Genomic DNA, 24,280 nt, shown 5'->3' on the forward strand with positions numbered 1-24,280 from the left:
AATAGTCAGAGCTATACAAAAGCCAAACAAACTGGAAGCCCTTTCTATTTCAACATTCCCAACTAAGTATGGAAATTTCAAACTCAAAAGTATCACGCAAAACAGACGCCTGAGTCTTTTAAGTAGCACACATGCACTCAAACATATCTGGTGATTGTGGGAGGCACAATGGGTATGGTACAATGGCTTGGACCGCTTTATTGAATTTAAAATTCATTTTTGAGGGCTACAGCCACAGCAACCTGTCCCACAGGAACCTATTACCATCCTCTGCATATGCAGGAGTATCAAAAGGCCGTCGATCAACCTCACAAAGGGACTCGATGCTTTTGATACAACTTCAACAGCTTGTCAAATGAAACACATGGGGGATTTTCATTATGCAGGTCATGAAGAAGAAGAACGTTTTGAGAGGATGGGGAGTTCACCCAAATTTGATCAGAGAAGGGTGCGAGAAAGTCATTTGTAAATTCAAGGAACATGAAAAAGGCCAAGGTTATCAGAGCTAACTAGCAATCGAAAACAAATATCGGACAAAATGGACAAAAGACCTTTAGATGACATGTTTAAAGACTAGGTTTGTTTGCGGAGTGATTCCTTTACAGGTTTACTTTAGGCCTAGTAGAGCAGACCACCACCCATCCTCCTCCTGCAGACACACCTGTACAGGACGGTATAAATGTCCTGGACTGAACAGAAGCAGACATCAAGCTTCAAGGAGTCTCTCCACAGCAGTTCTCTCCAGAAGCTCCTGAGTTTCCACATCGACCCTGAAGATGACTCCCTCCACCAGCCTCCTGCTGCTCCTGCTCAGCCTCTCTCAGGCTCTTCCTCTAGAGGACGGAGGAGAGCAGGAAGAGAAGAAAGAAGGAGGAGAAGTAACTGTGGACATCACCACCAAGATTCTGACCACCAACACCGGCTCAGACGAAATGCTGCTGGAGGGAGACATAGTGCTTCCTAAAAACAGAAATGCCATGAAGTGCTGGTACAACAGCTCTACGTGGTGGTTCCTTATGTGATTGGTCGAGAGTTCACCAGCTATGAGAGGCAGACCATCGAGACCATGCATGAGGGTCTTCGCCAGCAGTACCTGCGTTCGCTTCCAGCAACGTACCAACAAGCGAGACTTCATCAGCGTTGTGAGCAAACAGGGATGCTGGTCTGAACTGGGCAAAACGGGAGGCATGCAGGAGCTGACTTCTAGGGAGCAGCAGCAACTTCTGATTTGGTTGAAGGAAAAGTAGACGGGTATATGATTCAGTTGGAAGATAAAACATCTCCGATGTGAAAGGGAAGCTGTGGGTTAAAGGAGGGTTGGATGTCAGTTTGGATGTGGCCGGAGTGACGGATGAAGACCTTGTTCCTGAACTGAACCTATTGAAAGAATGTGTTCGGTTCGTTTGCTCTGTCCAGGCTTCCAAATATCTGATCCTCCTTTTGCTTGAAACCTGTGATCATCTTCATCTCTGTCCACTCTCTGATATTGCTCCTGTTTGCTCTCCAGCTTCTTCCTTGCTCTCTCTAATTTTTGCTTCTGTATACTCTTTAATAACTCCCCGTCTCATTCCTGAATACTTTTTTCTTGTCTAGTAGGTCCTTTAAGTCACTGATGATCAAGTTTGTTATTAAGGAAATGTCTCCTAAAAAGGAGAAGATCTAAAAAAAAAAAAAGTTAGTTTACATAGTCAGTCCTCTCCATGTGGCTGGCACAGAGCAATCCACTCTGTAGCCTCAAAACAATCCTACAAGACTTCCTGTGACGCCTTTCTCACAGCTCCATTATTTACAGGTTGCTTCTGAACAATTAATTCAGAGGGGATAAAAAAATAAGATGAATCTAATTTTCCAAGAGGAGGTCTTGCTTTGGAAATGCATAAATCCTTGACATTTGCATAAAACAGTCAACATTTTGAAACATTGGCAGAGAGCGGAGCATGATTAAAAATCACCAGATACAGAGTCTGTGGGTTAGAAACAACTGAACTGATGACTTTACATGTTGGTCGCTGCCAAAATATCACTGGTGAACTCTCTTGGTAATAACATGGACAGAAACGTACAGTTCAATATCTGGGCTCCAGAGACGACACTTCACAGCAACGTGTCCGACATAACGGCATCTGTTGTTGACAAGCACTGCTAATCCACGTCCTTTACTTTTTCTACTTTCTTATAAACACTTGTTTTTTTTATTACGTTCACATCTGGGTCTCGCAAAACAAATCGGAGAGACTCTGCAACATTGTTGGGGAGGCTAATTCAAAACAAAAGCAGAGACAGCCACGAGGCTTTTGTAAGATGACTGAGCTCACTTATTGAGATTGTTTTGTATCTCCCCTGTCAGTCAGAGCTGCTGGCGGCTCACTGCCTCAGGCTCTTCTGGGTGGAGGACTTTGATGTCGGCCTGCTGCAGGACAACACAGTCATCCCACAGGCTCCGGGCAGCAGCACAGCCGGCACACATTGCGGCTGTAATTTGCCTGGACCCAGAGACTCCTCGTGGAATTTTTGACACTGTGGGTTTGAGGCGGCGGGGGGCAGGAACGAAGGGGATCCACACGATCAAAACCAGGCTCATTACTACAAGCAACTAATGACTGATGAGTGGATAAAAGGTGAAAGAAAAAAGAGAGGTTCAGCTAAAAGTCAGGATCTATTCTGGAAAAATATCCAAGCTGAATGACTGATTGGCAGCAGCGATCTCTTGTTAGCAACCGACTGTTTGAACCAAAGTGATTTTACAGATTTGAATTTCCAATTTCCAGAAGGCTTGTGATATGTGCAAGTTCTTCCGTTGTTGCTCAGAGTCTTCCATGCATAAAAATCAGTCATTTGTAGAAGTTTATGTTGTAAAAAGTCTAAAAAAAATGGAACATAACCACAGATTCTTGTTTGGAGAATAAAAATGACAAAACAAATAGAAGGTACAGGCAATCTAAAGAAATATTTAACTATTAAGAAGCTACTCATCAAATAGACTCTCTGAAATACTTTAGTGTGCGATGGGCAGCAGCTTTGGGCACCAACTCAAAAACCAAAGAACTCCACATAAAATTCTAACATGTTTATCAATGCTACTGTGAAAAATTCTTTCTCCCCCTTTGGATGTTCTCCTTTTCTTCACATTTATGTCTCACATCATCAGATAAATCTAAATATCATTGAAAGATAACTTGAGTAAATTCAAAGTGCAGTTTTCAAATGATGGCTTAAGTTTTTAGAGGGAAGAAGCTATACAAGCTGTTCCTAAGTGAAATGTAATTTCTTCCACTTTTAAATCAGGAATTATTGCAATTAGCACAACTGTTGTGGCATTATTTCACTAGCTTGATCCAGGAGTAAGAATCATTAAATCTTTTACATGGCAACATGAAGTCGGCCAAAAAAAATCTCAAAAGCAACACAAAATGCTGGAGTTGACTTTGGTTTAGGAACGGAGTCAACTTCAGCCAATCACAGTGACGTTGGTAAAAAGTGGTTTTCCTGTTGACATTTCTCCACATTCATTGACATTTGCAGCTTGCCGAGTAGCAAGCAGTTCCCTTAAACCGAACTGCATCAGTAGTTTACCATTTGGTTCAAGTATTTCTCTCTGTGGTCTCTACATTTCCCATGACTGAAATATTCATTTCGAAGTATTTTAGTCTTCTGCCACCTGACTGGATAACATGGCAAAGCAAAGCAAAGTGTAGATCTAATTCAAACCAGATCACACCTGGTGTCTGTGCTTTGATAATCTGGTCTCAGGTTTTTATTTGTGTTTGAGAATGCTGAGGGTCAAACGACCTTTATATTGAAGCTGTTAAGGATCCTAATTACTCAGTTTTTCCCTCAAAGCACAAAATTGACATCTCTGTGTGGATCACGGTCTCTGTTCCGCTGTAAGGTGAACCATCCATCGTCCATCAACTCTGACCTGCTTTTTTGTCGCTTTTGAAGGAAAACAGAACGACGCTTCCCCCACCGTCGTTCACAGACGTGGACGGTCTGTCAAAGGTGATGTGCAGCTATAGTTCTCCATCACACATGGCTTCCTCTTACAGCTGCGACACCGAGTTTAATAATGGCTGCCAAACAGGAACCATTTTTTCCTCTCAACTCCTGGTGTGTTAGCGGATAGAATGGGGGTCAAAGGTTCATGGTTTTTTCCATCAATGAAGCGCTTTGGTGTCGTCAAAACTTACAGATGTCTAACAACGGTAACACACCCAGATTTTTCCAACTTTATCTTCTTTTTTGGGAGCCGGCTAGCATGAAAGCTGGTCAGGTTTACGTCAACGCCTCATTTTAATCAAGTTTTAGGCTTAACATAAAAATAAACACATGAATGGTTTGGCAGTCGTTTGCAAGAGGTCAGCAGCAATAATGATGATGGTAATAGCTCTTATTATCCACACAATTATGCTATAATTACATATCTCTTGTGATGAGTGGCGATGTTACGGAAGAGGAATACATGATTGGACAGCTGCGATCCGCTCGGCTAAACTGCGTCGCAAAATTCTTACATGCATTCGAGTTGGAATTATGTGAATTTAAATGTGCATTATAGTTTCTTGATACACGCTACATGACCCTGCTAGTGTTCATAAAAGTGACAAAGAGCTAGTTTGAAAGGGTTGAGAGAAACTAAGCACCAAGCTCACCAGACAGCAACGTGAAAACCACTATGAGTAGTTTCTACTCATTTCACTTGGTTTGTACTGAGGAGGCACAGGTCAGTTACCAGGACCAGGATACACCAAGTATTGAAAATGTGAAAAATGCTGCACTTTTCAGTCATATCTACAGTTTATTATCCTGGCAGTTTTTTTCCCTCTGGCATAAGAAAAAAAACTGAAACTTGAACATAATTTAAAATGATGTTTGGTTACTTATACTTTTTCCAGCATCTCACAAGTTTACTTTGTCTGCATACAATATAAAGTAACGCAGCAGGTGTTGCTGAGCACTGCTGGTCATCTGGATGAAAGAAGGCTACTACATGTTTCATTTGCTAAGGGCACTATCCCAGGGCCCCAACTACTTGGGGGACACCAAAGATTTTTTTTAAACAATGTACTGTATTATGTATTATATAACTGTATTATGTATATTATATAACTGTATTATGTATAAATACATACCATGCAATATTAAAGTAATTGAAAATTGTGAAGTTATAGTAGATTGACTTTGGACACAACCTGTAGCTACTGACCAGGGAAGGTATTAAACTAAAACTACACATCAATTCACACCTGTTCATATACAGGACAACCTATTAATGTAGTAATTTATATTAGTGAAATAATTGTTCTGTAGTTACACAACTCCAAATAAGGGCCCCACATCCTCGTAAATCTGGCCCCATCTGTGTCACTTTACCATTTTACACCCACATGGTTGCAGGTTGCAACATAATGTGAACGTTTGGTTTGAAGAAGTTTGGGGGATAAAAAGGTCATATCATTATCAATTTTATTTATTTATTTATTTCAAACATGCAAAAAGTAATAAGAAAAAAATAAAATAAAAATTAAAACAAATTTAATGGTCAATAAAGTATTTTTGAAGTGAATGTGAATTTTCATTTGTGTATGTAATAGCGTTTTGCACATACGCATAGGAATATGCAAGTCCTACTGCATCTGAAAACTTTGTCTTGCATTCAGTTGGAGGTGAAACTACTAGATTATGTTAAACCTCTTTTTATTGAATCTTTGTGGAAACACTGTGGTGTTTTTTAATTTTTTACTCCATATGATTTAAGTATCCGGGTAATAGCTAATGTGTATTCAGTCTCTGTATGGTTTCCTCTGCAGCGCTCCTCTCGGCTGAATCTTCTCCCACCTTATAGAACATCACAGTAAGTCTACGGAGACCAATCAGCCGCTGGTTGTGCGGCTCATCGTAACGCCTGTGCCACATCACATTAGTCTCCGTGTGTGAACCATGATTTCACTTGGCAATTCGGAGGCGTCTCGCTGCCTATACATATTCATGCCGAGCCTATAAGTGGCAGATTGAGATGTCCTTCCGGTGTCCGTGACAGCAGGTTATTAATATTGAACACCTAAGTCAACATTATAACTAGACAAAGCGACACGCGGGTCACCGTGTGACACGAGCCGTCTTCCAGGAAGTTGGACAAATTTATGGCTATCTTTGGGGGGGATTTTTGAGGAATTAATTTATGAATATACTGTGATTTATTTAAATTGTTGCTGATTTTATTTGTTTTTTGTCGTCTTAAAAAAAAGTAGTTATTACCAAGCAAAACCTTGAAACACCTGAGCCACTTTCTCTGAGCGAGAGGGTCCTCCTCCAGGAACCTGGAGTTTCGCCTCGTCTGCTGCGCTTGATGGGACGCAGGCTGCAGGCGTCTCGTCACGGCAGCTGAGAAGGGGTCGCCGGGGTCCTCCCGCTTGTGGCGACGCCCAAGGGCCGTCGGCTCAGCGGGGATCCCGGGGTGCCGGCGAGGTCTCGCGCAGAGCTGCGCTTCGCTTCATGAAAGCCTAATGAAGAGTTGGAGGGAGGAAGGGGAGCACTTGGGGGGAGGAGGAGAAGGAGGTGGGCTTCTGAAAGTGAGCCACTAGACGCCCACAATCCTGCAACACAGGAGAAACGAGAAACGGCAAGCAGGAAGCACTTTCAGAGAAACACACAGCTCTGATGCATGCATTTATTGCTACTGTAACCAGACGGACACAGCGTGTTTATGAGTATTACTGGTAATAAATAAGGTGCTGCAGCACAGAATCGAAGGACAAAACAGAGTGACAGAAACCGTAAACTGAATGCAGGCACTTTTCTTTGCATGCAAAACATTCATATTGACACAATTAAATAAACTTTAGTGATTACATTTTTGCATTAAAAGTAAAGATCTAATACATAACTGCTGACTTCTATATATAAACTATGATTTAGAAAATGACTTATTCTTTTCTAAAACACAAAGACATTCACATTCGTCCCAAAAGTTGCATAGTTTTGTGTTTTTCTTCCCAGATAGAGAAAAAAAAACTTACAAGTGTCATAATGCACCAACAATGAAACATACAGCAGTCACTAACTGATCAATATTTAAAAGTAAAACTGTACACATGGTAAAACACCTAGATTCATGACAAGTATGACCATAAACTGCTTGGGAAATGCACAAACGGGTGCATTTATTAATTCAACTTTCTTTGGTAGAGAAACGCCGGCCGAGTTGAGCTGGGGAGATCAACGAACAACCTGCGAGCAAGACGAAAGGTGAGCCTCCCTTCTTTTATTTCTCAGACGGAGACACAATCCGTCTGCACAATTCTGCATGACGACGCCTGGCAACGGCAGCATCAGGACCGCCATGGAAAATGACCTTCTTCTTCTATAGGATCTTCTTCTTCCGAGTAGTTTTCAGCTCACTGTACTGAACCTGCAGGAAGTCGGAACATAAATTATCTTTAGTTATGTGTTAGATGAACAAAACAAGCAAAGAAAAAAAAAAGCACCAGAGACATGAGTAAATAGATTCAAAGCTGTAATGAATTCAAAGCGGTTCTCCTGAGTTCAGCCGTAACCTGAGGGGAAATATTACCAAAGCAGGGAAAGTATTCATCATTTCCATGAATGCTAATTAAAAACACGAAGCTTCTTTCTTCTTGAAACTGAGTAGCACAATATATACATTTCTTACTCAGCAATGCAGGGCAATATAAAAGCATTTTGATGTTATTACAAAAAAGTAAGAAAGCTTGCTCAATGAGGAACGGCATTGCTAATGAGCGAGACGCCCATCATGGTTGTATGCGCGCACAATGACACTGGAGCATCTCTTTGCTACATAGAGTGTCTCTTTCACTCAACTATGTGACCCAAGGGCGGCAAGGAAGGAGACAAACAGAGTTTAACAGCTTAGAGGGAAGGAGCAAGAAAAAAACAGAGAGCAGAGGATAACAGTCCAGAAATAAAGAATAAAATAGAAGCCTGTATGTTTCTCGTGAGCAGTAAATGAATAAAAAGTGATAATATTGCTTTCGCACGGCTAACCGGGACCTTGAGTCGCTCACAGCTAACTTGTGCGACTAAAAGCGTGAGCAGGGTTTACAGCAGAAGACCGCCACCAGGGATGTATCGCGACCAAAACACGGGTGAAATTACACAGGGCCGCATAATTACACAGAAACAGAGCTAATTATACAGACAAGAGGGGGAAAGGAAAAGCCTGGGAGTCGTCGTGCTTGGAGGGAGAGCCGGCAGCCTCTGGGATTTCAGGCTTCCTGGCTGGCTGATCCCGCCGAGCTTACCTTCTGCACATCTGAAGGCACCCTCGACAGGAAATCAAGCAGCTCATTGTTGTCGATGCAGTACGGGTTCCGCAGCTTCTTGGTGAATTTATTGATACCTAAAACAAAAAGTCACACCAGCATATCATTAGGACTAGTCTCTGGTGGCTGCGCGCTTTGTTTCCACACAAACAGAAAATGCTCGGAGGAGAGGCCGTCCAAGAACTGCTGCTCTCAGCGCCGCATGAACAATGATTTTTTATTTTTATTTTTTTTACTGGGGATGAGCTTGCTTTAGGACGGCAATAAAATAAAGAAATTATTTATTCTTTTGAGTCATAATATTTAAATGATAGAAAACAAGCAGAGAAAGACTCAAATGGAACGTAAATGGGAAATAAAAGTGACAAGAGAATGAATTTAATTCGTCTGTGCAGTTTAAAGTGAGAATGCTCACCGAAAATACAAACAACTTTTAGAGTTTTTACAATTTTCAGGTTATAATCACAAACTCAAAGTATTTTATTTGGGTTAAACAACAGAACAACATATATATAACAGGAAGCAAATCAAAAACAAAAATCTGAGAACTGTTGCTTTCATTTGTTTTACACTCTGCATAACCAGGATTCACTGCAACTACAGCTAGAGATTCTTAGGTCTGGACTTTGACTGGGCCATTTTAAACACTGCTGCTTCAGTCTTGGCTCTGGCTGTATGTCTGTCCAGTGTTGATCATAATAACATACACTGAAGGTTGTGGTTGGAAAATGATGAAATGGGAAAAAGGTTAAGGGATATGAATACTTCTGTAAAACCCTGGACAGACGTTCTGTAAAACGAGAGGAAAAGCCATGATAAAGATGCATCAACACATCTGAAACTTACCCCATAACAGGACTATGTAGCGAATGGGGACGAAGTATGTGATGACTGCAGCGGTGATGAAGACCACGAGAGCCAGGCCAGACAGGAACGGTACTGACCAGTTAAATGTGCTGAAAGTTGAAGTTATAATGATTTTTAAAATTAAAAGCACTACAGAAAATTCACAGCAGCGTTGCAAATTCTGACGGATCTGAGAACTTCTTACTTTTTAATCCTCTCTCCCAGGCAGGCGACCTCGTCCAGCACGGTCTGGACCGTGATGATGATGTCTTGGACCATGTGGATTTTATCCAGTAGCCCCTTCTTCTCCGACTCCTGTGGTAGAAAACAACACCATGCTTAAAAAAGGTCAAGAAATAAAACTGTAATGAAAACTGAACAAAGGCTCCAAGACTTGTTATTATGATGTTACTGATGATAATTAACTTTAAAAAGGTTTTGATTTGCTTTCTTTTAATTCATTTTACGATACATGTGTTAAAATTAACTCCCCAACTAAAGAGCTAACAACGTTCAATCCAGAATTTACAAAATTTTGAGTAAAACACGAGCAGGAAGAAATCACATAAGCTGCTTCTCTCATATTACACTTTGAGAAAATAGAGTTTTCTTACATGAAGGTCAAAAACAACCTAAAGTAAAATAGCCTAAAAACTGTTTTTTTTTTTATTCAAAAATATTCATCCATTAGGTCATAACAGGTTTGTTATCAGTCATCACAAAGGAACTGTATTGTTTTCATCTGTAAAACTAAATAAATGTAAGTTTTTTTGATTAAAAAGATTAGCTCCCGACTCTGAGCCTGGTGGAACGCCACATTTAATTTCTTTAATATTGGAGTTAAGCTGTTTTTGTTTTCCAAATAACCACTAAGGAACAGCACTTCCAACAATAAGGTTATAATGTCAAAATGATTAATTGTATCCCAAAGCCTCTCAAATGATTCTCTGCACTGCCTTCTTTCTAATCTTCTGTAGCCTCTTCAATACATTTGAGTAGCAAAAGTAATAGAAATTAAAGCTGAATACATTCAGAGCTAAACAATGAGTTTAAATCTGAACCAAGAATGAAACTGATGTAAAAGTATTTTCCATGCCTCTTTAAATGTTGATGCAAACTGAACTGCTTCCAAAGTCTAAAATAATGCCACATCCTAACACAATTAAAGTAATATTGGTTGTAAATGAAGATGATTTATTTAAGCTTTAGCTTTCAGGGTGATATGTGATCCGTGCGAGTAGGTTTGAAGGTGTAGCCTCTCCAGAGCGCAGGAGGACACTGAATTATGAAAAGAGATGAAGTATTGTCGAGAAGCCACTCCACACTCTGAAGAACGGTTTCAAAGTAAACAGGAGAGACGGGGCTCTTGGAAGATCTTTGTTCGGACCGAAACATGTCCACATCAAAAGCAACGAGACTAACAGATGGTTAAACATCTAAAGAAAGGACATGGGCCGACGCGGGAAGGATGTTCTCCAAAAACCACAAGTTAAGACAAACGGCGCTTTGCCTCAGCAAAATATCCGTCAGCGCACTGAAACGCTCAGGCCGCTTCAGGGTCGGGTTCCCAGTGGAATCCTGATGAGAACCGCCATGAATCAGAGCCACCAGGCCATTCACAACGTCAACAATAAACCGCTGTCACTCTGAAGACATATTCCACCGCCTAAAAGCATTTCAGCACAGTCAACACTAACTTTCAGAAAGAGCTCTATAGAGGCATGTCTAAGTGCTGTCATTAGTTCTATATTGATGGTATTATGTAGTTTGTTAAGCTCAGGGACTTTCCCAAATGCAGCAGACCTTTTCCCCCGCCCCTCCATTTCCATATGAATGTGTTGTGACAAGTGGAAACAGGTTGGTGAGATCTTCATTAGGCCTAAACGTCTTTTGGTTTCAAAAGGAGTACAACTGGTGGTTGGCAGGAATCAAAACGCCGCGGAAGATTTAGTGCCGAATAAAAAGCTTAGCAACACACAGCCATAGATCAGAGAGGGAGATACCTCTGTCAACATGGGGTGGGGGGAGAAAATCATAATTCTTTTCTATTCATACACAAGTCGATGCTGAGCTGCTAAAAATACACCCGACTCAAAAGGTATGATACCTTTTCATCATCCTCGTCCTCATCCGCCAAATCCATGCCGTCCTGGAAGACAAAACAAACACTGAAAGGTGAGATTCAAAGGATTCATAGATCAGGATAAAAAAAAAACAACAACAAAACTAACATGGTGTTGGTGTAACACTGGAAGCCTGGACTAACTCCTGCAGCTGAGCGCTGACCCTGAGATTAGCCCCCTGAAACGCTGGGCCCTGCGGGGTCGTCGACCGACGGGACGCGCTGGCTTTTTCTCAGGCTCAGTCTCGCATACCAGAATATATCAACAACCTATAATCATGGTTTTAACATCAGCGCTGCTCATAAAATTCAATCCATTAACTGAACTGAATCAATGGATTTTAGGTTAAAACTAAAACAGGGACCTGACAGTGCATCAGAAAGTGCATCAGAACGTGGAGAAAAATGGTTCTCAGCCAAAAGCTTCTAAAAAACGTTCTGAGAATGTATGAATATATAAATGATCAAAATAAAACAGCTGTGACAGATTACGTATGATTGGAATAAATTATATTTCACTTAAAAGGATGTGAGTGATGACTTCTAAAGCAGATTAATGGGTAACTTCTGCTTTTCTCAATGAATATTTCAGAATGATTTTGTTGTGATGGTGACCAATCATACGTCTCGATCTCATTCTGATTTAACATTCTAATAATAATACAAAAAAACAATAAAGAAAAGCCAATTGAACATCTGCCAATAGCAGTGATTTAATACTTTTTGTTGAGAAACTTTAAAATTAATTACAGGTTACAGTTAATTAATGTCAAGATAGAAATTCAGAGCAATGTTCACCAAAGTGGTGTCTACAGACAGCTTACTTCCTGTTTTATGAAACATGGAGTCTGACTGCGTTAGGTGAGCTCACATCTGTCACATCTGGTGGGAAGAGGAACAGCAGCACGTATCCAGTTGGTTTTCTGTGACTTTACTGCCAGATGTCATTGTTCTTTCAAAGCCAATTAAAATAATACGCCTCAGTGAAGTCAAATAATTTTTAAAAATGATACGTTTCCACCATAGTTTCTGTAGTTAAACTCTTCTCCTAGCTGAGTCACATTTAGCCAAAATTCTTTTAGATATTCTATTATTTTCCTATTTTTGATCAGAAAAGATTAACTCCTTAATGAGAGATGGATTGTTGTAACTGTTTTGCTTTGATATGTATAGAAAAATTAAGTAAATACAAACAAAACACATTAGCTGACAAAGTATTTACTTAATTTGTAATAATTTTTGTATTTCTTGGTCAGAAAACTAAATTAAAGATGCTACGTTATTCATTGACTATTTTCTTACATGGAATATTTACAAACCCTATTTAGCTTCAAAATCGTAAACATTTTTACAAGTCACAGTTAATCACAGTGAGAACATCCTTTTCTGACTTGTGACTCAATAGTTTTTCCTGCTGTCTCTGGACTCGCATCAGTGAAACTGAGATCCAAATCCAGAAAAAACAAAAAACAAAATAAAAACACACAACCCTCTCTTTTTGCCAAGCTGACTTTCCAAAACAAAAGCTGAGCTGCAGTCCAATTACAGCGAACCAGAGGAAGGACAAAAACTCGGGACAGGGAAAGACGAGTTAGTAAAGGGCAAGCTCTGTAAATGAGCTTTGACTATAATGCGCTGTTATATTAGCCTATTTAGTCGGATTTCTAAGCTTTTGTACTCTGTTATTTTTTTTATTAAGACTCGGAAAGCCATATTCAAACTGTTGCTATGGCAACGTATGAGCTTCTAATTACGAGCACAAAACACGGTTTGGGTGGCCTTTTTTTTTTGCACATAATGAAGAAAAAAAAAGAGAGCAGAGAGAAGAAGTCATCAGGCTCTCCCTCTTTCTCTCTACATATGTACTGACTCACCACATCTTGACTGAGTCGTCCGGAGCGAACCTGGAAGTAGTTCCAGGTGATGAGCAGAACCAGGAAGAAGGGCAGCATGTAAAAATCCCAGTACCACACCGTGATGAGAAAAATCTGCAGGAGGAACCAAACGTTAGCGGAGGCACAGAGAAGGGGGAAGGAATCTGGATGTGACACCCAGAAGCTAACGGCTGATCTGACCCGCTCCGGTCCCACTGATAAAGAGCATTCTGGTATTACCTCAGCCCCGACGTTCATGTGGTGCTCAGTTGGACCAACTCAACCCCTCGCTTACGCATTGACCATAGATATATAAACCTAATTGCTGTTACTCATCCTGAGCACAATCGAGCACATTGAAGGAAATCGCTTCAGAGCAAGAAGCTGTGTGGAAATGTCAATACCATCCATTATGTCATCCAGAACATAGATATGGGCAATTTATGATATACACCAACACAAAGTAGAGTACAGTGGAAGGGAAATATATCATGGCTTTCACAATTATTTACAAATAAGAACCTAAGAGAATGTATTGAACTTCTTCTACAGTGATACTCCTAGATTCAAACCAATGGTAAATCAATTACCTGCAGAAACCACCTGATTGATAAGCAAATAGCAAGATGTTTTATACCCACAGCAAACACAAATGAATCTGTTTACAGGGCAACTTGTGATCTATTTGGAAGAGTGGCAAGAGCACTTAAACATACAGCTTTAGTTTAGATCAGAGGACAGGCATGTGTTACAAGTGTCCTAGCCAAAGTCCAGAGTACTTTAAGAAAGAGAAAAAAATCTATAAATTCAAATTAAATTCAACTGAAAATTTGGGGCAAGACTTAAAAATGTTTACACACTGCAAAAATAAAAAAGGGTCAATTTTACACATTACTGACTCTGAAAAACAGAATGCTCTTGTTTTTCTTTTAGCAAAAGCTCCGACAAACTTGTTTGATTTCCCTTCCTCCCCACAGACGAGCAACACTTTGTGATTCATCACATAAAATCTCCCTCAAACTCCACTGAAGTCTGTAGTGGCCAAGTGTTGCAAGGAACTGTGTGAAGCAGATAAAATGATAACAATGTAATCTGGATGTTATTGTTTGAGTTGAAGATCTGAATCAAACTGGAATAATCCTGCCAGAGAAGCAACCTCGGCCAAAAAGCAGCAGTGAGTTAAAATGTTTGAGAGAGGCTTACAATTCTGTTTTTTTTTTTTTTTTTTTTTTTATAAAGCTAATAAAAAAAAAAAATAGGTGAACATCTGCTAAAGACATCGCTCTCCTGGACTTAAAGCTTATCAGATCAGACCGCTCCCGTCCACAGCCGCCAACACCAGCATCAGCCTCAACGTGCAGAGTGCCAAGCGCACGCTCCTCCGTGTTATCACGAGCCAAAGCGGAGCCTGGGAGACGAGGTGGATGTGGTTTCACGCTGCCAGGGTTATGTTTTATTAGGAAGGACTTTGTAATGACTGAGGGCTTGGAGGGAAAAAACCAAGTCACGCTTTAGTGGAAAAGTATACTCAGACCATAAAGATCGGGGTAATTGTAGCTCATTTCAACTTGAGAGGCATTACACAGACTTCAGCTGTAAAAATAAATAATTAAATAAATGGATGTGGGAATATTATGCACATCACAGGAAAAACTTTAGGAGTGAAAAAGGAAAAGGTTGGTACAGATTGGTAGAAAGAGTTCCAGATGAATGTTTGTGGAAAGAGTTTGCGTGTGTCAGGAATCTTTTTCTGTACATCCACATGCAGGTTGTTATACAGTCACTATTAGAGTTCACAGCCTCATTTTCCTACATGAAGAACATTCATGTTATTCAGCAATGAAGTACAAAATTCCTATAGCATAACTTCAAGAACTGCCTCAAAAAACTGTCAAAAATAATTTAAAAACAATGAAGAAATCTAAGATTTATTTTAGTACAATATTTTTAGGTATATTTTTTAAAAATGTTCTTTATACAGTAATCATTTTAGAGTATTCTTTCTTAATTGGTCTTATGTCTCCATCATGAAGACCAAAGAACGCATCATGCAGGTCAGGAAGGAAGTTCTGAAGAAATGTGCTGCAAGTCTGCGTTTGTAACTTATAGCTGCGTTTCCACTACAAATTGCGGTGTTTGCATTAAATAAGAAATGCAATTATAATCACATGTGAATAAGTTTGTTCACATGATAAGTCAATAAAAAACACCAAGAGTCTTCAACTCCTTCCCGTCGTCTTCTTTGTGGTTTGTGCCAGCGGCAACATGTGATGCCAAAAAAGCGTTTCTATTGCAGTTTTACAAAATAAACCAATTTCGAAAAACAAAACGTGTTTTGGAAATTGCCGTGTTTCCATTAAGCAAATTTATTTTCGAAATGTGAAATTGTGCAATTATATAGTCAAAGGAAACGCAGCTTGTGACTCAGTTTGGTCAGAAGGAACATGCCAGAACTCCAGCAAACTATTGTGAGAAGCTCGTGGAAGGAAACCCAAATGGTTTGACTCACATCATTCAGTTTAAATACCAAATGTATCTGAACCTCTGAGTTTGAAAAAGTTACCAAAAAAATCTCTTCAGCATGTTATGTTTTCTGGCATTCAGCAAATAGAAATCACTTTGGTAATTTTAACTAACTTTAAACAAGAGAACTTTGGTCTGATTTAACCTTAGACAGCAAGGAAAAAATGCATATGTGTGTTTTTATTCAGTGTATGTAAACATCTGGTTTCAACTGTGATAACATGTTGCTGTGCACTGTTCAACCAAGTTTATGGTGTAACTACAAGAAAATTGGAGGGATACCTGAAAAAAGCTGCAAAACACCTGAGAGTGATTTGAAGGTCCATCTTCCAGCAGGACAATTACACTAAACCCACCGCCAGAGCTACGACGGCTTAGATAAATGCGTATTCGATGTGTTAGAATGGTCTAATCAAAGCGCAGATGTAAACCCAGTTGAGAATCTGAGGTAAGACAAGAAAATTGATGTTTACAGAAGGCATACATCCAGTTGGACTGGGTTTGAGGACAAAATTTTGAGTCTAGATGTGCAGAGCTGGTAGAAACACACAATAAAAGCAGCTGTAATTGTTGTGACAGGTGGTTCTGTAAAGTATTGGCGCATAAAAGTAAGCGTCAGATTTTTATTTGTAAAAACTGTGAATTGTACTATTTTCCCTCACTTCACAATTGTGTTGCACTTTGTGATGCTATCAGGTCAAGTGCTACATAAATCCACAGACGTTAGTTGTCATAACAAAGAAAAAATATGTAAAAAGGATATATAATGATATATTATATTCCATGTACTTCTCAAGACTTCATGACAGTCCTATCCTTACATCTCATTTCATCTACATTATCACTAGTTTTTCAGCTAAAAAAAGCTTTAGCTTTTTAGCTCATTTTAGCTCTTAAGCTGCTGTGACACTACAAAAACACAAAATCTTACCAAGTATTTTTGTCTAGTTTCTAGTGCAAATGTATTAGCTGACTTGAAATAAGACTAAACTAACTTACAAGCAAGTTTAAGATGTAGGAGCTTACTTATGTCAAAAATCCCTTAATATTGATGAATAAGTTCTAGATCCACTCCAACATCATTTCACTTATAACATTTTCCTATGTTATGAAGAAATATACACTATAGCATTGTAAGCAGTGTTAATTAAAACTTCTTAGCTGTGTATTTTTCATTGCCTGAAAGTTTTCACTCCTCTTCAACAGTTTGTCTATACATGTTTTACAGATTATCGGTTTTTTTCACCACTTAAATAATTTTAAGGACTTAAAATGCTCCTGTAATTTTCACCAAAAACATTCAGTTTACAGTATTCACAGCGCGTTTTCACAGGAAATGCATGTTTTTCTGGCTCACTATGCAACGCATAAGGAATAAAAGTATGGCTGGACGAGATGAGCATTAGAGTTCACGTGTTTTCCGCCTCGGCTCTGCCGCACACCACTGCTAATTATTCTCAGATCCTTCAAGAACCATAGAGATCCTCCCGGTAAGCAAAAGGTGGAAAAATAGTTGGGAAACCAAATGCAGGAATTAAACACTGACAACAGTGTTTGCATAATGAGGAACACATTTAAAAAGTGACAGATTCACAGTGAACACCAGCGCAGACAGGAGGCAGGGGAAACCGAGGAAGTGTCGAGGGGTTACCGTTTGGTAACAGACGGCCCGTTTCGTTTCCGATTCTCAGTAAATTATGAAAAACAAGAAAAGGCAAATCGTTTTTATGAATCGTTTTTTTAATTATTATTATTATTTTTTTTAGCTCAGCAGTTTGGAGGAGGAGGACGGCGGCTGCCGGGGTTAAGGCGTCTCGCCGATTTACAGTGCGTTTCAGCTCCCTGTGTGACAGCCGGCAGATGGTGCAGGTGGTTCGTCAGCGCAGGCTGTCATGCAGAGCGAAGCTTTGATTCATTATGCTTATGTGGTGGTATTACTGGGCAGCCATTTATTTCTTCTCACTGAGGCTTGACAAGGCAGTGGGCATCAGTGTGAAAACATGACTACAGATGGTGCTGTCTTTCAAACGGAGGACGTGCGTGTTGCTGTACATCGCCCCGATTTTTTGCCCGAATAGCTGTCAGTTAAAACAGGAATGCCATGGCGGAAAGTCGGCAGTGTGGAAGAGGGAACGCTTTGTCTTCGCAGCTAAAGTGCATTGTTTTCCCATTAAATCTCGCGTTTTAATACGGCTTAGACGTTTCATTTGCAAGAGGCTGCTGATTAAAGCCCGCGCCGACCTCTGATCCCTCCCCGTTTGATGCATTTTATGGCCATAAAAGACTAAATGCATGACTCAAATCAGATTACAGCTCCACTACAGCTCCTGTTTTTCACAGTAAACTGAGCAAACTGTGCTACTGGCAAGCAAACTGTCTCCTCATTAGCCCTGCAGAAGGCTTCCCCCACCACCTCCCGCCCTCCAACCGAGAGCAAAACTTTAGCGCCATCTCTGGGATGGGGAAAGTAAAAACAAAAAGACCTTTCAATGACCCTGATTGCTTGAATTGTTAATGAAAAACTCGCTCTATGCTATTTCCATCGACTGCGATGTGGGACGGAAGGCAACGACAAAACATCTGCCCACGCTCGAATTTCAAAGTTGAAACTGTATGGCCGACAATAAAAAGAAGGAAAAGGTTACTTTCTGTGTTTCTGTCTTCACATTTATGTTACACAGAATGGAGAGGTGGTCATATCTCTGAAGAGCTTTCTAATCGAGACTCCAGCTGAATAACGTAGGGTCCGAATCAAAATGGAGCGCAGAACGGACGGAGGGGTTAATGAGTTGTCAGGGAGAAAATAGGCCATCCCGACTCCGCTGGGACCCGGCTCTCTCACAGCTGAGGCTTAACTCTGCATCCAGGAGGAAACCGAAAGCCGACCGCTCAGACAAGGAGCTAGCTAGCAGGTTTTTTTCTTTCTTCCTTGTTTTTTCTTGTGCTGCATTGATTAAGAATCTCTCGGGGAGAGTTCAAGTAAGGGTTGGCCGGGGCTGCGGTCGTCTTCCGCAGCCTCGCAGGGAAAACAAGAGAGAGAGAAAGAAATGCAGATAGTGTTGTTGATCAGCAGCTGAAGCTCCTCACCAGGAAGGCCAGCAGGCTCCTCTGAACGCTCTCCCACTGGAAGCAGCTTTTGATGTACTGCAGAGTGGACCTGATAGCCGTGTAAAACACCTTCACGCGCGCCACATTCCTGGCCAGAGCCTGAAAGACACGGATAATAAAACACACACAGAAGACAAACACATTAAGTTGGAGTAAAAAAATAATAACAAAAAATACATCCGAGGGTCTGGTTTTCTTTGGTTAATGTGGGACTTTGTGAGATATATTTGACTTGCAATCAGCAAGAAAACATCAGAGAAACATCAAACTGGTTTTCTTTAAATAGTAAATATCTCATTACTTTTGACATAAGGCAAAATTAACATAAATGTAACTCTTTTATGTTACATAAGATATATAAGCTTCCTGTAAGTAAATAACTCCACTTGCAGATTTTTTCACTTGTAATAAAAACAATGTTAAGTGAAAAAAATCTGTCAGTGGAACTGGTACTTTTTAAAATCTATATTCAAGAACTATTTAGTTTGCCTTAAAGGAGAACTGGAATGCTTCAATTGGTAACATTTCAATTAAGTTTTTTAAACTTGATTTATTACATTTGATTAGCTTGACTAATTTAAGACAGTCTGACTAAAATAATTTATTTTACTTCAAATACAGAATTCAACATAATTTTATGGAAAGTTATTTCAAAGTTTTAAATAGTTCCAAATAATAACAATAATAATAAGTAAATGATCTAAAAGTACATTATTACCAACATTAAACATAAAAATTCAGCTTGAATTTAAATAATATAAAATGTGTGTTTTATGATGTTATTTCAGATTGTCCAAATAGGAGTAAAAATACCTTCATGATAATCAGAAAAAAAAAATCTACAATTTCACAAATTAAAGATTTGAAATTTCATTGTGAAAACATAAATTCTGGCTAGTATGAGCTATGCATACCAGCCAGTTCTTTTAAAACTTCTTCAGCAATATTAGTTGTTGTATTTATGAATATCTAGTATCTAGGTCTTTATTCAGGCAGCAACCTGATATTTGCACTAGCAACTAGCCAAAAAAGAACGTGTTAAGAAGTTGTGTTTCTGCAGCGTCGGTAAAGAAATGTCAGTAATCTGACCTGATTTTGGCAAACGAGACTTTGAACATTAAAACCGACAGCAGACCTGCATGGTGTGAGCCCAGTCTGCAGTTCAGAAGCCAGTTCTGTGGTGCTAGTGAGCAACGTATTGTCTGACAACAATGAGTCGTTGTGGGAAGTGCAGACAGTCAGGCACCCAGTCTCGCACCCTGTCTTACACACTGTATATCAAGCTAATGTAGCAGAACAGCAAGCAAGAATTCACTCCACGTTGGGCTCAATTAAAACGCAGAGAGCAGCTAATTTAGACAAATGTCTGCAGTGATTCAAAGTTAATCAAAGAACAAAAGACTGAAGTCTGTTTATATCGAGATTTGTTAGTGATTGAAGTGATCCCTTCCTGATGACAGAACTAAAGTCATTTTGTGTTTTGTTGAGATTTTATGTGATTTGACAACACAAAGCAGAGTATAGTTACACTCTGCAATGAAAACTTGGAAACAAATAACTTAAAATAAAATCATGCATCATTTCCTTTAAATTAAATTAAATGCAAATTGTTGCTTCAAAAATTGTGTGTAATTTAATCTCAGTGCAAGTTCAGCTGTTCTGTGAAGGTTTGAGGTTTGTTGAAGAACATAATAAAATATATCTATATATAAATGATTATATAGAATAGAATGAAATAGATACATTATGGTATAAGCACATTTGAATTTTCAAGTTTTTTCAACTTGAGAACAGCAAAAGTTTTCAAATATAGAGTAAATATCAGATAAAATGGACACTTAAAAACACAAACATACATTTAAGAAATACATTAAACTCCAATGTATGAAAAGATGAACAACTCTTGTATATAATTTGCTTCCCAGTTAATATTGGAACTACTTAGATGGATTTTCACCGTCCTTTTATGAAAACAGATGATCTTAGTGAGAGTTTTGGGGACATTGTGATGATGGAAAATAAATAATCAATGCTGTTATACAATATTTGACAACATTGCAAAGTTATTATGGTTTCTCAATATTTTGAATGAAGACCAGTTTTGTAGCAGACGGGCAGGAGAGAGAAACCAGAGCCCTCTCCTCCTGCTGCTGCTATCAGCTGCAGAGCGGGTAAGCAAACATTTAGCTGGATTTTTGTGCTCTTCAGAATGTTCTGGTTGGTCTGTTTAACTAATTACCAGCTCAAATTTTTATTGGACTAACCAACATTTTTTTTTTCCCAAGGGTGTGATTACACTCGGCAGAGCGGCTGAAACGATAATGTGAGGGTCCGTGTCTCCATGAATACGGCAAACCTTCACAATAAAAGCCTAGAAAGGAAACTGCAAACCGCTTGCAGTTTCCTTTCTGTTCACATGAACACAACAGGAAATGCTGGTTGTGTTGTGTTCAGATTAAAGAAGACATTCTGAAGCCTGCCGCAATAAGCAGTTAATCAATCAATTGCATGATGAATTAAAAATATCTTGATAAAATCCATTCTGATCATAATTTTTTTTTTTTTGAAGAGCAATGTTGTTTACAGAGATATCATAATACTTTTTGTTTATGGTTTCTGTGTTTTTCCTCCCTTTTAGTTATTGTTTTTGGTTGTTGTGTTTTATTTTGGATTTTTAAAATACACTGCAGGTCCAGTATGAAGTGTTCTACACAAAGTTAACGTTGGGAGGACTGAATACAACTACAGGACATACTTGTCAGATTTTTATTTGTAAACCTTTTTTTAAAAACCACTAGCAAGCACTGTGTCTGTATGGGAAATGATAATTTTAATATTTGGTCAAAGCTGGGACGAACCTTTTTGGAAAATTTCAGATTATCCTCCATGAAAGCCCTCTCCTTGGGCTGGAAAGTTCTTATACTTGCTTTGACCTGACGAGAAAGAAAACAGCAGAGGATTGGACGGCATCAAGCTTGTGTTTCAAAGGCTTCCTTCACGTTTCATTGTGTCACAAGTAGAGGCTGAACTTTCACTTACAGGGTTAAAAATAACCTCCAGCTCTAGAGTGATGCTCCCCTTTAACAGTCGGCCCAAGTCCTCCTTCTTCAGCATGTAGACAACCCGTCGTCTATTCTGGATCTGCAGGACAGAAAGGCCACGAGGTGCTGAACTCAGCCATGAACCCGAACAGCAGTCACGCTGGATTAGATCTCAGAGTCTCCTGTCCGCTGAGGTGTTATCACCCGCTTCACTTTAATTTAAGCCCAAAGTGTAAATAGATTGGCCTATTGTCTGCGTCAGAGTCGAACGCATACCGAGAGGAGCGGAATGGCGACTTTTCCTAGAAAGTCTGGCGCCTTGTCGCCATCGTCATCAAACACGGACACCATGAGGACCTCATGAATGTCCCTGACAGGCCTGTGGGAGCGGAACGAGGAGGTCAGGGACAGACGGAGCAGGAATCAGAGTCATGTTTGTCATTATTTAAAACTGAGACTCAAACTAACAGAGTGAAGACTTGGTTCCACTCCGGATTGAGGTTCTTGTAGACTGTGTGGGTCTGCAGCCGGTCGTTGCCCAGTTCCAACACGCAGAAAGGGTCACTCTTTCCTGAGGACAAGAGCAAACACTGAAGACGGACAGCAACAAAACTAGCTGCGAATGATAAAATTAAGTCTAAATATGTAAATACCGTTTAAATCAGCAGCGATCAGGTCTGCGGCCTTGATGACTTTGACTTGAAGTAGACCGATATCCCGCAGGTTTGTCAGAGATCTTTGCAAACTCTACAGAGACGAAAAGCAGACGGAGTGAGCTGTAGAAGCATAATGTTTAGAGACATGCACCGATCCGATAATATCTGTATCAGTCCCCATATTGAAAAAGATTCTGCATCGGGTATCGTGCAATTATCAAATTAATTTGGAAGTTCATTTATGTCTGTGTTCATAAAACAGAAAGGTTCTAAGTAAATGCAGTAGTAGTTTTCTGTATCGCATCGAACTCAGCCGATACTAAACTTCAGATACCTGCATCGGCATCAGAAGTGAAAATAGTGGATCCAGGCATCCTAATAATGATTTAAGGAAAAGAAACTCAGCAAACTTTAAATCATAATGTGTTATTAATAGAGATTTACCAACAATACAAAAACACAAAGTCTTACCAAGTATTTTTTGTCTAGTTTATAGTGCAAATACTGGAAAAAAGACTAAACTAACGCACAGGTAACTTTCCAGCAAATATATAAGAGCTGGTGTTAAGTACATAATTCCTTAATATTGATGAAAAATGCCAATTCCATAAATGGAAAACATGTCTTGTTATCAGTAAAATAACCTGGCAGTTGAAGAGGGACCTTTTCATCAATATTAAGGTTTATTTACTTGTCTTGATGAAAAGTTACTTGTAAGTTAGTTTTGTCTTCTTTCAAGTGAACCAAGATATTTGCACTAAAAACTACACCAACAATACTCAGTCAGTTTTTTATTATTGTTGTTTTTTTGTTTTTTTGCAGTGAATGGTTTTGGTGAATTATTACATACAATAATAAGAAAAAAAACCCTTTTTGTTTCTATAACCAAAGACATCTTGGTAATGCAACATTAGTGAGTTCTCTCTTCTTCTTCTGCGTCTCTTCTCCCACCAAACCTTCAGTCAGGACAAAGTTTTCACAACATTTCCATACATGGAGCTGACAGTCAACCCAAATAAATACTCCCTGTGACAGATTACAAGCAACATTCAAGTCCCTGCAATTAAATTCATACTTTTAGGCATTAAGTGTAACTAGCCTTGCAAATCTGACACTCACAAGCGCCTATAATAGTTGATGTGAAAGCTTCTCCCAACAACGTTTAAGCAGATTGCAATAGGGTGCTTTCTCCAAAACAGTAGTTACCCCCTTCTTGTCTTTAAACACGAGCAAGTATAGTTTACCCAGACGACAAACCTGGACTCTCTGCCTGTTGTATACTCCTTATTTCTACAAAGGGACATCATTCTGCCTCCAGGTTGGACTTTATTAAATGTTGTTATTCTGAGTTCACTTTATGATTGACTTACTGCTGTTTAAAACTGCATGAAAAACCATTTAACCCACTTTTTTCATTTGAAATGAAACAGATTATTCTTTTCAGATCTTTTCTGAACATGTACTGCCATCTACAGAATAATTCCTTCAAGTTTTCACCTCCATCATTTATTTATTGAATCTTTTTTAAACCCATTTTAGGAAATCGATTAAGTGTCCCTGGTTTCTTGGTTTGGATGAGATGCCTGTGATCATCACCGTGCTGTTTTCAAAAAATAAATATAAAAATAATTGGAAAGTCTCCAATGTTGTTCAGTGACCTTTTGATTCCTCCTGAAACTATTGGTTCAACTGGCCAAACATTCTGGGTAATGGGGTCAACGTGTGGACTTCCCTTCCTGCACAATGAAAACCGAACTGAACAAAAAGGAATAACTGCCAAATTTCAACTCCTTGATAGTGTTTTTCCATT

The 24,280-nt window shown here is 39.4% G+C and overlaps 1 protein-coding gene and 1 pseudogene across 3 annotated transcripts in view; one reads left to right on the forward strand and one right to left on the reverse strand.

Annotated features, from left to right (window-relative positions):
* The first annotated feature begins 776 nt into the window (after positions 1-776).
* On the forward strand, positions 777-1,247 carry LOC106962064 (high choriolytic enzyme 1-like; annotated as a pseudogene).
* Positions 1,248-6,653: 5,406 nt separating this feature from the next.
* The window catches only part of mctp2b (multiple C2 domains, transmembrane 2b), a 47,606-nt gene continuing 29,979 nt past the window's right edge, over positions 6,654-24,280 (reverse strand). For all 3 annotated transcript variants that reach the window (XM_015056228.1, XM_015056226.1, XM_015056229.1), the window contains 12 exons: positions 22,468-22,561; positions 22,283-22,385; positions 22,091-22,193; positions 21,813-21,914; positions 21,632-21,706; positions 18,753-18,872; positions 13,143-13,256; positions 11,254-11,295; positions 9,352-9,461; positions 9,147-9,256; positions 8,280-8,377; positions 6,654-7,408 (listed from right to left, as the gene is read on the reverse strand). In XM_015056228.1, coding sequence (XP_014911714.1) covers positions 7,361-7,408; positions 8,280-8,377; positions 9,147-9,256; positions 9,352-9,461; positions 11,254-11,295; positions 13,143-13,256; positions 18,753-18,872; positions 21,632-21,706; positions 21,813-21,914; positions 22,091-22,193; positions 22,283-22,385; positions 22,468-22,561 — 1,119 coding nt within the window. In that variant the 3' untranslated portion in view covers positions 6,654-7,360. The remainder of the gene's footprint in view (positions 7,409-8,279; positions 8,378-9,146; positions 9,257-9,351; positions 9,462-11,253; positions 11,296-13,142; positions 13,257-18,752; positions 18,873-21,631; positions 21,707-21,812; positions 21,915-22,090; positions 22,194-22,282; positions 22,386-22,467; positions 22,562-24,280) is intronic.

This window comes from Poecilia latipinna, unplaced genomic scaffold (genome assembly GCF_001443285.1).
Source record: "Poecilia latipinna isolate Pla-1442-1.1 unplaced genomic scaffold, P_latipinna-1.0 Scaffold1366, whole genome shotgun sequence".
NCBI lineage: Eukaryota > Metazoa > Chordata > Actinopteri > Cyprinodontiformes > Poeciliidae > Poecilia > Poecilia latipinna.